The sequence below is a fragment of the Pelodiscus sinensis genome, chromosome 1 (assembly GCF_052426305.1).
Source record: "Pelodiscus sinensis isolate ZL-2025 chromosome 1, ASM5242630v1, whole genome shotgun sequence".
In the NCBI taxonomy this organism is placed as follows: domain Eukaryota; kingdom Metazoa; phylum Chordata; order Testudines; family Trionychidae; genus Pelodiscus; species Pelodiscus sinensis.
This window is the reverse complement of record NC_143052.1, coordinates 28887072-28900008: the sequence shown is the minus strand read 5'-3', so window position 1 is coordinate 28900008 and position 12937 is coordinate 28887072. Positions and strand designations below refer to the sequence as shown.

At 41.7% G+C, this 12937-nt stretch overlaps 1 protein-coding gene across 2 annotated transcripts in view; it reads right to left on the bottom strand.

Annotated features, from left to right (window-relative positions):
- Window positions 1–312: 312 nt before the first annotated feature.
- DUS4L (dihydrouridine synthase 4 like) overlaps window positions 313–12937 on the bottom strand; it is a 71285-nt gene continuing 58660 nt past the window's right edge. For both annotated transcript variants that reach the window (XM_089778593.1, XM_089778595.1), the window contains 2 exons: window positions 7073–7173; window positions 313–1664 (listed from right to left, as the gene is read on the bottom strand). In XM_089778593.1, coding sequence (XP_089634719.1) covers window positions 1626–1664; window positions 7073–7173 — 140 coding nt within the window. In that variant the 3' untranslated portion in view covers window positions 313–1625. The remainder of the gene's footprint in view (window positions 1665–7072; window positions 7174–12937) is intronic.

The window sequence follows — 12937 nt, the reverse complement described above, 5'->3', positions numbered from 1 at the left end:
CCTGCTCTCCACAAGCATATGCTACCAACCTCCCTATTAGGCAGAATAACTTTGTTGAGAACATGCTTCCTTGTAGGGCATGCTGTGTTCAGATTGTCTGTTCTCAATTTTGCATTAATATTCATTTTGGAAGTCTCAGATCTGAATTAATTTTAAAACAATATTATCAGCATCATACATAGTTCCCTGACATGGCAAATGAAATAGCAATGTTATGAAAATGTTTTGCTCTTCATGTCTTCTGATTTTAAGGTTTAATGGAGACAATTGATCAGATAAGAGAGTCAGTTTTCACAAACAAATTGAAACTCATAAGATTAAATAATCCCTTTAATATAACAATCATATTCCATCTTCAAGTACAAAATTCAAACCACTAAAGCAAAATTACTCACAATTTAGCTGTCAGGTGTAAAAACTGATGATGTGAAAACAATTTACATTTTTTTTGAGGTATTGTATAATTACTCCTTAAAAGTAAAAGGATATTACACATGAACATTTTTCAAAGAAGTTTACACTTTGCAAAGCAAGAAAGCTTGGTGGCGCGCACACAACAGATTTAAATCCTTGTACAAATGAATCAGGGAATAATAAAAAAACCACCAATACTATTTTTTTTACTAAAAACTCTGAAGTACTCCAAAAGAATAACCCAGAGGCATGCAAAATAGATAATTGTGAAACACACTCATCTGTGTAGCGCATGAGAAAAAAACCCAAAACTAATGTGAGGTGGATTTAGAAATCTAAATTTTATATTTTTACTGATTGTCAATCAAATCCTTCTACACAAATAGAATGAAAAATGTAATTAAACTGCAATTAAGTTTCATAGAATGTCTGGTAGTCACTGGCAAAGAGTGTTAAAGCAGGAGCTGGGAAATAACTGTCCTGTGGGCTGAACATAATTCTCCAGGGTTAGCTCTGGTGGGCTGCCAAATGCTTTGTTTACCTGAGCATCCACAGGTATGGCCACTCACAGCTCCCAGTGACCACAGTTTGACATTCCTGGCCAATAGGATCTGCAAGAAGTGGTGGCCCCGCCTGTGCTGCTTCCTGCAGCTCCCATTGGCCAGAAATTGCAAACTGCAGCCAATGAAGTTGCCATATCTGCAGATGCTTGGGTCAACAAAGCATCTGGTGTCTTACCAGTGGCTAACCCTGTTCAACTCTGTCCAGCCCTCAGGCCGGTTATTGCCAACTCCTGGGTTAAAGTCACCACATTTTCATAGTTTGGTGTGATTCATAAAACCACTCAAATGTTACAAGCAATTGGTGTTATTGTGCATGATCTTTTATCATGTTTGAGGGCAAAAGGATAGAAAGCGTCTGAGTTGCTAGACCAGATGGAATTTTTTTCATTTAAATGCTTACATTTTTCCTCATAAGAACTGAAATATAAATTTCAAGGCAAATCCCATAGATCACTTAATATTCTCATTGCAACACAGAATATATTTGGCAATCAAGAGCTATAAGTAGAATTTGAGCAATGAACTGCAGTGCATTTGATTTTCTTAAGAAAATCAAAACTTGTGTCATCTACTTCCGCATGCTAAAGAGAAGAACAAGAGACTTCACACTGCTGGAGTTATAGTTAAGTAGTCTTTTCTGAATTGCTTCTACTGATCTTTCCAGTCCTCCTCTTCATCTAGGAGTTTCTGCAAACAAAAAGACAGACATGTCACAAAGAAGCAAATTAATCTTTGCATTTGGCAAGACTGGAAATTGATGTCTCAGGATGAATATCCTAAAGTTAAATTCTGAAAGGGTAAGAGACACTGGGCTCTCTTTGCAGCCCCAGAAGTTCCAGAATGCACTAGAAACACTATGGTTCCACTGCACAACAAAAAACAGGAAGAGGAGGAGTGGCATAGCTGGATTTCACATCTCAGAATAGGGATGTTAAAATGAGGTTAATTTACTAATTGAGCAGTTGATGTACCGACTACTCAGTCAATAGGGGAAGGCAGCCCAGCTCAAGCCTGGCTCACACTGGTCTCGGGCTAAACCTCGCTTCACCTCTGAAAATGGCAGTGGGAGCTGGGGGGCAGGTTTCCTGGCTCCTACTGCCTTTTAAATTGCAGAGCCAGAGCACTATTTGGTCTTGGACCTGGTATGAGCCGGGACTGAGCTGGGCTGCCTGCCCGGCTGGTGCACCCTCTGTCCGTGGCAAGCCTGGGCCCACTGCAGGCAGAGGCTCCTTTGCAGCAGCTTCTCTTGCCACCCCACCCCATGCTACTGCTGGGGGAGGGGGAAGGCGGCACTTCAGTTACGGTGTTGGGGGAGGGGGGGAAACTGGCTTTTAAGCCATCTTTCCCCAGCACCAGTTCCTGCTCCCCACCCTTGCTGCCTCTGATACAGCAGCAACAAGGGGGGGAGGGGAGGATGCGAGTAGTTGAGTAGTTGACTCAACTAAACAATAAGCCTAGGCTTATTGGTTAGTTGACTAGTCAACTACATGCTTACATCCCTATCTCAGAGCTAAGATCTATGGAGCTCTTTCCACAGGAACATGGTAGGGGTTGCAGGTGACTGAGCTAGCTGGGAGATATAGCCAGTAAGTCAGTACACAGTGCAGACCTACTAGCTACAACCACACACACCCTCAAAGGTGAGTAGTCTGTACCTATTACTATAGCTCAGGGTGTCCAAACACAACAATATTTATAAGGTCAAGAGTTATGAATGGGGCATGCCTGCTGAGATTTGGGGGTTCAGCCCTGCTCCTGCTGAAACCCCTAAACTCTGGCAGGTATATCATGTAGGGCTGAAGCCCCAAGAAATCCTCTCTGTTGAGCAGAAGATACCTGCAGTCTGGAGGGTGGAAGATTGGGGGGAGGGGAGGAGGGAGTACTTTGTGAATTGCATTTAAACAAGGGATGTGAAAGGTTAACTGGTAAGCATCACCCATAATGGCGGAGACTGGAGCTGCTCCCTACCGACTGTGGGCAGGGGCAACTTCAGCCCTGTGGGGGCTGGTGTGGACAGGGTGCTCTAGCCCATCCGGAGCAGTCCTGTCTGGAGAAGCCTGCAGCTGGGAAGGGAGGCGGGGGGTTGCTTCAGTCTGGCTGTGGCAGGTGGGGGCCCACTCCTGCCCAGCCAGACTGGAGCACCCTCCCTCAACCACTTCCTTTTAAATCAGATAACCGGATAACCAATTAAATGGGATTTTGCATCCCTAATTTAAACTGTCAGAGAGCTGCATGTGACTTATAAGCTGCAATTTAGCCACCCTGGCTATAGCTCATAAATTACAGTAGGGATACAGCTTTATAGGTGTTTGGGGCCTGGATTCCAGGTTGAGGGGAGGAGGTCTATGTCCCTCAACACTCATGTTGAGCTCCTTCAGGATTTCAGATTATGACCCGTAATTGTCAAAAGTGACAAAAAACACCTAAACTACACATGGAATTCCATATTCTCTTCATTTTGAGAAATAAAGTTTGTTCATTTTGCAATACAAAAGATTACAACAATATTTAACAAAGGTAAAAGAAATCCCAAAACAAATCTCCCCCTTGAGACCTGAAAGCCGTCTGTGTACTTTCTAGAAGCTACATTATAACCCATAATAAAGATTCTACACTTAGAACTTGGTAATTTTCTTGATGTAGGAGGCAATAGAATTCTGCTCTCTCCATCACAGCACTATTGAAGCTTAGTTCCAGTGGCACATTTAAGTTGCTTAACACACACAAATGCTACAGAACTAATACAATTAACAGAAACAGAAACAAAATGTTTTTACCAGTATACATATATGATGGACCTACATGGTGCTAACGTGGGTAGTGACATTTTACAGAATTACTTCACCAAGGTTACGTCTACACAGTGTGGCTATTTCGGGATAGTGGAGGTATAAATATTTTTCAAAATAACTGGTGCACTATTTCAGCATCCTTGTAATCCTCATTCCACTAGGGTTAAGGGATGTCTCAAAATAGTGCATTATTTCAAAATTTGGTGCTGTGTAGATGCACCAAATTTCAAAATAAGCTATTTTGAAATAGAATCAAAATAAGATACGCAAATTGTATAGTGCAAATTGTGTATCTTATTTCGAGTTCAGGGTTGTGAAGACCCTAACTGAAACTGCACTTTAAGATAGTAGCAAAATTCTCAGCTTTTCAGAACTTAAAAGAGTTTTAATTTTTTAGGTGAAGGCTGAGTGTTGGCAAGGATTCAAGTGTGTTAGCAATGTTTGTGAAACTGTATAAGACCCGATTTTTCTCTCACTGAGTATATGTTAATGTAGAAATAATAAGGTTTTACTTCTTGTGAGCTGGGAGCAAGTAAAGTGGCAAATGTGTTCAAGAAATTATGTTTGATTGTAGGGTAAGTAAGGGGAGAGGTTGCAAAGTCAGGCAATTAAAATAATAAAGTTTGCCTGTGCAACCTTAGTTTGGCTCCCTTGAGTACATGAGTACATTATGTTAAGATGTTTACTTAAGTGATCATATACTATTTGTTCCAAAGGACCCCTGATTCAGCTAGTGTTCAGGACAGTCAGTCAGTCAACATGGACTTATTTGATATTTTGTTTTTATCCTCCACGTGGGTGTCATCAGCAGGGTTGGAACTTTAGATCCAACCCACAACTCTGTCACTTGAGCTAATAGAGTAATTGACAGCAGTAGTAGGCTGTCATTCTCAATGTGGATCAGCTTGGGCATGAGGGGGAATGAGACACACTTTGCCAGAGGGTTTCACATATATTTGCTGATGGCAGAGGAATGATGGCAGAGGAATTTCTATTTTTGGCTTTGGAAGAGACTATACCCCAGGCAGCATTAAGAACTTTTATCTAATCTCTCCTTCCCCCCCTCCAAACTTGACTTCTTCATAGAATCATAGGCCTGAAAGAGACCTCAGGAGCTCAATGAGTCCAGCCCCCTGCCCAAAGCAGGACCAATCCCAACAGCAAGGGCTTTGTGAAGCTGAGACTTAAAAACCTCTAGGGATGGAGATTCCACCACCTCCCTAGGTAACCCATTCCAGTGCTTCACCACCCTCCTAGTGAAATAGTTTTTCCTAATATCTAACCTAGACCTCTCCCACTGTAACTTGAGACCATTGCTCCTTGTTCTGCCATCCATAACTACTGAGAACAGCCTCTCCATCCTCTTTGGAACCTCCCTTCAGGAAGTTGAAGGTTGCTATCAAATCTCCCCTCGCTCTTCTTTTCTGCAGACTATATAAAGCCCAAATCCCTCAAGCCTCTCTTCATAAGGTCATGTGTTCCAGCCCCCTAATAATTTTGGTTGCCCTCCGCTGGACCCTCCCAATGCGTCCACCTCCTTTCTGTAGCAGGGGGCCAAGAACTGGACGCAATACTCCAGATGTGGACTCACCAGTGCCGAATAAAGCAGAATAATCACTTCTCTAGATCTGCTGGCAATGGTCCACCTAATGCAACCTAATATTTCATTCACCTTCTTGGCTACAAGGGAACACTTTTGACTCATACCCAGATTCTCATCCACTTCAGCCTCATCCTCTTCAACGTATCGCAATCCTGTCTCTTCGCCCCTCAGGCTCCTTGTCCCAGTCCAACTCTCCACTTCTCAGGATTCTCATCCCAGTCTCGTTGTTCAGCCTTCCCTGCACACTGTGTCCCCACCCAAATCCTAGTCTCATCTCCTCCTTTACAGTCTTCTTGCCCAACCAGTCTCCTCAGCTCTCAATTTTTTCTCTCCACCCTCAGACTTAACAGACACCTTGAATTACTCTACTTATTTCCCTCCCACTTTTTGCTGTGCGTCTGCTCTCTGTATTTGAGTCAGGTGGCTTCCTCTTCAATGCTCTCTACAGCAAAACTGTGTATTTCTGAGTGTTTGTGCACCATTGATGGCACAAGAGAAGCAGGCTCCCTGTATTCAGTTCTAGTCCCAACCCAAGGCAGCAGGGAGCTGCAGCTACAGAAAATCCTGCTTCAGCTCTGTAGCTCTGAGTTGGAATACGTTCAGTCACTCAATGGGGGTGGCATATGCATAGTTTAGTCAGTAGAGGTGCTGTGAGTGGGTGGAGACTGCTCAGTGAAGATGGAATCTTCAGATGTTTTAGCTGTCACGTGAATATTTTTAAAAGGTTTATAATTTAGTCGCATTTGCACTAATTTTCCCCCACAGTACAGGTATATTCCTGATATAAAGGCTGCCAAATTTCCAGTTCCTGCTCCAAAGCATAGGGCCCTAGAACTTCTCAAAGAAAAGCTCATCATAATTTTGTTAATGATTTAAAACAATGATTATTCCACTACTTTGTTCCTGGAAACAGCTGAGCCATTTTGGCTGAAAAACTTAAAAAAAAAAAAAAAAAAAAAAAAATTAGCCAGAGGCAGATACCTGGAATGGAAAATGTCATTCCATACAATTACAGTTTGACAATTTTTAATCATCTGAAAACAGAATCTTACATGGGAAGGGTCCGGCAACGCTACCAGCTCTAGCTATATTTGTATAATATTTTAATGCCGCTGAACCCTTACGCCCAATAAAAAAAATCCAAGGAAACATTTGTAGAAGTATTATTCAGCTTTTGCCAGTTGGGCTACCTGTTAACAACTCAGTGTTTATACTGACCTGTTCAAAATTTCTGTTGCTTCTTCGTTCTTCAGCAGTAACAATGCTACAGCATTTGGATTGCAAACATCATAGAGGAATGTATAAAACCAGAATACAAAAAACAACCCCAAATCTTCCCTATCACTGTAATTTCCATTACCTTCTTGAAGCTGTCAGGTTCAGTCCCTGAGTGAAGGACTTCACAGGAATCCTGATCTCTCCCACTCCCCCGAGAAATAGCACATCAACCTAGAAATCTGATGCCACTTTTCCTTTTCTTACCTCAAAAAAATACTACTCAGCTTTGCCTTAGGAATCCTGCAAGAAAGCAGAATTCTACTAGGCATTATCACTATCTGCAGGGAGTAATGTCCATTGTAACATATACCAAAGGGCTTGATAAAGTCTCTTGCTCATGAAAAAAGAAACATTCAACATGTGTAATTTTGTTAGTACAATTTCAGAACATTCTGCTCATTCAGTGAACCACAACCACCTACCTGCAGTCGTTCATGTTCTTTAATAAGGCGATCATATTCTTTTTTAAGGCCTTCAGATTGCTTTTTAATTGCAGTCACTTCATTTGTTGCCTTGGAAAGGGCTATAAAATATAGAAGTAGATTTATCAGATACTTTAGTCACTGCATTTTGATATGAAAAAACATCTATGCAATAATGGTACAGCTATATTTAAGTTGATTGTGAGAGTTCTCTGTAGAACATGAAATTCAGAAGTATTACACTGGAAAGGTTCAGAAGTAAAGGAAAAAGCATAAAGAAAAATCCTTATAGCAAAATAAAGGAAAAAAAAGGCACTGAATCTGTGCCTCTATAGCTCTACAAGGCTGGAAGGAACATAATGATCATCCTAATCTGACTTCCTGTTAAAACACAGACCATTGAACTTCCCCAGAATAATTCCTAAATCATATATATTAGAAAAAAAAATCCAATCTTGATTTTAAAATGGCTGGCATAATCCACATGACTTTTGGTAAATCCTTCCAATAGCTACTCTCATAATATACTGTTTAATATACTGTATGAGTTATTATCTTTCCTTTTTAGATTTGTTCAGAAAAGAAATACACTTGTAAACTGATGCCATATAAAGAACTGAACCATCTATTGAACTGCCTGATTTTTGATGTGGTCAGCTTTCTGTCTGACATCACATTTAGTTTTTACATCCAAACCTAGACAGTGTAAAGTGATTTGAACCAACGATTTCAGTTATTTGAGAGATTTGTTGTTACGTTCCATCAAGATGTGTTAGACTGTAGGAAAGCGCTAGCGAGCTATAATCTTTCTCTCTCTCATCATTCCACAATTAATAACCCATTCATACCAAACAGTCTCAAGAATATGGAGAGGTAACTTCCTGTTATTAGACCACAGGTTTCCAACAAGGTATAGTGATTTTTGTCTCCCCCCCCCCCAGGTTTTAGGAAAATAACAATTTTTGCTACTGCTTTTGGATATTAGGGAGACCATTTCCCAATCACCAAATTACTCTTTAGTTTACTTGTTTCATTCTGGAGAAATGTCAATAAAGTGTCAAATAGTGCTATAGGAGGGTTTAAGATCTGTTTGAATGTAATTTCTGTCGGAGACGGGATGTTTTGTATGTTTATTCCATTTGTCCATGTGCAGAAATACCTTATTTAGTGGTACCCAGAAGTCAAGTTGTACAAATAATTTAAATTTTGTTACTTAAAAAGACGTTCCATGGGTTGCAGTATCTTGTGTGTCCATTTGCTTTTTGGAATAAAATCTAATTTGTCATATAATTAACTTAATTTAGATGGGAAAATATGTATTTTACATACATTCAGATTTTATTATTTTTCATTTGTAAAAAGTGGCATTCTAAAGTGTCGCAAACAGATTTTTTTTTAAAAATGTAGGCCAGTTTGGTTTATATTTCTTGTCTACCCAGATGTTACATCAAGCATCTTAAATGCAGGTATCTGCAAGCCTTACTTTTGCAAGTAGTCTAGCCCTACTGACATTAATGGGACTACTTAGCAAAAAGTATTACAGGACCAGGGAATATATTTCATAGTAACATATTCATTTCCATTTTACTAATGTGTTAGATCTTTCCTAAGCAAAAGTGTTACCCACTAAAGTGGTATGATGTGAAATTCCTTTGTGCTGAAGGAGATAGCTCCAAAACTAAGCTCCTTTTGACATAAGAAAGGAACCTGGGAATGAAATGGGATTTCAGAATAACAAAGCAGTTGTGTCCCTGGAAATCAAAAACATTTTAATTAGGAATGAAACAATCTCTCTCTGTGGGAGCTCCAAGCTCCTTTTTGGTCTTCCTCTATATCTCAACACTTGAGGCCCTTCAGTACAAGCAACAGCTTTATGACTAATAAGTGCTGAACAGAATTTTTAAAAGTTCATCAACAGGACTAAAAATGCCACTTTTGGGTGATAAAGAGTTCTCCTTTTCCACTATGGAGTGTAAAATCTGATTACATCTAAATTAGATTGACTTAGCTACATTGCTCAAGGCTATGAAAAATTGTGTGTCCTGTATGATATAGTTAGATTGACCTAACCCCGTACTGCACATGTAAGTAGGTAAACGGAAGATTTCTTCCACTGATCTAGCTATTGCCTCTCAGAGAGTTGCACTATGTATATCAATTATAGTGTAAATGGTTAACTGCACACTTAATGGGTGAGGCTTCCTGGTGCCAGTGGAGCAGCTTCCCGCTCGCCTGCAGGTTGCTGGCCCTGCTCTCAGGGAGGCTTTGCAGTCATGTAACTGCTAGGATTTTAGCAGTTTCACGGTTACAATTTAAAATGATTTTTACATCCCTAATATCATCAGAAAAAATCCACTTCTATCAACATAGGAAGCATCTATATAATACCTACAGTGCCATAGCTGTCCCACTAAGGTTGCTGTAGTGTACACATGGCCTTAGTATACTGCCTACATAGTACATACTAGCATAGGTAGCAAGAGACAGACTTCAAATCAGATTATCTACATTGTAATATAGGCAATTAACTATTAGCCTAAGAGGTTGGCCTATAAAGCCATTTTTAAAAGCAAGTCTAATAGTAGCAAAATTTAAAATGTGACTTTTTAGAAGAATACTTATTTGTTGTTCACCTTCCCTCAACCATCAGTATACTTAGAATAGCAGTTCTCAAACTTTTTGGCCTGTGGCCCATCCTGCTCACGCAGATCTTTCTGTGGACCACCAGCCAACCACCCATGATGACAAAATGGGTGCGAGAGAGGCTGGAAGTGTGGAGTCTGGTTGGGAGTTAGGGTGCAAGAGCGGACTGAGGGTGAAGGGGGAGGTAAGATGCAGGAGCAAGATGAGTTTGAAGGGTCTGGGAGGGAGGTGGCAGCAGTGGTGTGGGGTGGAGAGTCTGATGGGCACAAGAGCAGCATGGAGCTGTGCAGTTTTGGAAGGAAGGGGTGTGTGTGAGAGGTCTGGGTGTGTGCGGTCTGGGCATGAGGGACATGAAGAGTGCTTACCTGGTTCTGCGCCTCACGGGCTCCCAGGCACCGCCCCCCCATTGCTTCCACTGGCCATGATTCCAGCCAAAAGGAGCAGCGGGGAAAGCCTCCAGGCAAATCGTGTTCTGCATTGCTGTTTCTCTGGGGGGTGGAGAGGAAGTGGCAGTGTGCAGAGCTGTTTCCTTCCCCTGCATACCAGATCCAGCTTGTGAGGCTTCTTACTACCTCCCTCCCCCTGCTGCAGTGGAAAGTTGATGCTCTAACCTTGTGGGGAAGACCTATAGGGCTGGAGTTAAAACAGGTGCAATACCTGCTATGCTATTACTGTGACTTCTACTCAATGGACTTAAGAACATAAGAATGGCCATACTGGGTCAGACCTAAGGTCCATCCAGCTCAGTATCCTGTCTGCCGACAGTGGTCCAGAGGGAGTGAACCGAACAGGTAATGATCAAGCGATCTCTCTCCTGCCATCCATCTCCAACCTCTGACAAACAGAGACTAGGGACACCATTCCTTACCCATCCTGGCTAATAGCCATTAATGGACTTAACCTCCATGAATTTATCTAGTTCTCTTTTAAACCCTGTTATAGTCCTAGCCTTCACAACCTCCTCAGGCAAGGAGTTCCACAGGTTGACTGTGTGCTGTGTGAACAAGAACTTCCTTTTAAACTTGCTGCCCACCCATTAATTTCATTTGCTGGCCTCTAGTTCTTACATTATGGGAACAAGGAAATAACTTTTCCTTATTCACTTTCTCCACACCACTCATGAGTTTATATACCTCTATCATATCCCCCCTTAGTCTCCTCTTTTCCAAGCTGAAAAGTCCTAGTCTCTTTAATCTCTCCTCATATGGGACCCATTCCAAACCCCTAATCATTTTAGTTGCCCTTCTCTAAACCTTTTCTAATGCCGGTATATCTTTTTTGAGATGAGGAGACCACACCTGTACACAGTATTTAAGATGTGGGCAGACCATGGACTCATAAGAGCAATAAGATATTCTCCGTCTTATTCTCTATCCCTTTTTTAATGATTCCTAAATGATCAGTGCCTCATTTCTTTGCCTCACTTCTGGAATTTCCTTTTTTATGCCTTCAAGACACAGATCTCTAGTGGGGATGTTAAATTTTGATTAACTGTCTAATCGAATAGTCGATGCAATTTGCATCGACTGTTCGATTAGTCAATAGGGCGCTTCTGCCTTTGAAATGTAGCCATAGTCCTAGGGCTGTGGCTACACTTCCTAGGGCTGTGGCTATGCTTCAAAGGTGAAAGCGCTGCGGGTAGCACGGGACCAGTGGGGGATTCAAGCAATCCCCCACTGGCCCTGTGCTTCCTGTGGCGTTTCAAAGCGGCAGCACCACATGGAGCCCAGGGTCAGCTGGGTACTCCCCTGCTGATCCCGGACTCCATGCACTGCTGCCACTTTGAAATGCAGCGTACTGCCCAGAGTCAGGCTCCATGCGGCATTTCAAAGCGGAAGCACCACACAGAGACTGGGGTCAGCAGGGTGGGGATCCCCAGCTGACCCCGGGCTCAACACGTGGCTGCCACTTTGAAACGCTGCATGCAGCCTGGGGACACCCCAGCCAGCCCTGGCTGCATGCAGTGTTTCCAAGTGGCAGCTCCATGTGAAGCCCAGGGTCTGGCCCCAGGCTCCACATGACATTGCCACTTTAAGCCCTCCCTTCTCTCCTCCCCCCTTGCTGCCTCCTTCTGGGAGGAGGGGAGGGAGCGACTAGTTGCTTATCAGATAGTCGACTAGTCAGTCATATCCCTAGTCTGCAGACTCCAGCATATGAAGACAGACACTATTTACCTTCACATATATCCAAAGGATGATTGCATCATCCACATTATTTAGACATTTCACTGAATCTTCATTTGACAAATCTAGTTCAAAATAAACCTTTTTTTTTTTTAAGTTCACTGAGGTCTCATAGCCCTGACTCATACACCTGGGATGAAATCCTGACTCACTGAAGTCAATGACAAAACTCCAACTGACAGTGATGCCAGGATTTCACTCTTTTTCACTATTATCCTCCTTTCAGTCCCCCTCTCTACCTGTTTTGTACTGGCCTCCTTTCATCCTTTAATATCATCTTGCCAGTATTAGTGAAATAATCTTGTCCTCCACAACTCACACCATTTGGAACAGCCAGCCATTCCACACGTCTGACAAATTAACTTTTCATTATATTTACAATCTGAGCGGAACTTTCTAAGGTTTTTAACATTTATTTCAAATTTAATGTAGATAAAATGTAAACACATGTTCTCTTTTCCCTCTTTACTTTCAAGAAGTTCTTCTCTATGCTGTATAGAAAACTAAAAAGGAAATATACTGTACTCTAGGTTAATAGTTTTTCTTCGTATTTAAGGATTTCACAATCTAATGCCATTGAACTATTTTTCATACAATATTATGGTAACTTGATATAATAGTAGCTACTGGGCTATTTTACAAGATGATGCATACTGCTTTGGTTGTAACTAAAAACAACCATATCTCTAAATATGAACAAAATATCTAAAGATATCTGTAGATCAACAAAGCAAACAACTCTCTGCATTGTCTCAATGTTTTGACTACAATGGACTCACCCAATCCTAGCAGAAGGAAACCAAAGGCCAGGTTGTCCCTTCCACCTCTGGGGGGAAAAGAGAGGAAACCCCCACTGATCCCAGGACTATGGAATAAGACGAAGTGCAGAATTATTTCCCCACCATTCTTTCTGAACACTTCCTTGTCAGCCAGAGTCAGGCGATCCACACTCTCCAGTCCAAACAACCCTGTGGCAAATCCATACTTATAGTAATAATGTCTAAATCATTAACTTAGTTGCACTGGACATCCTTCATGT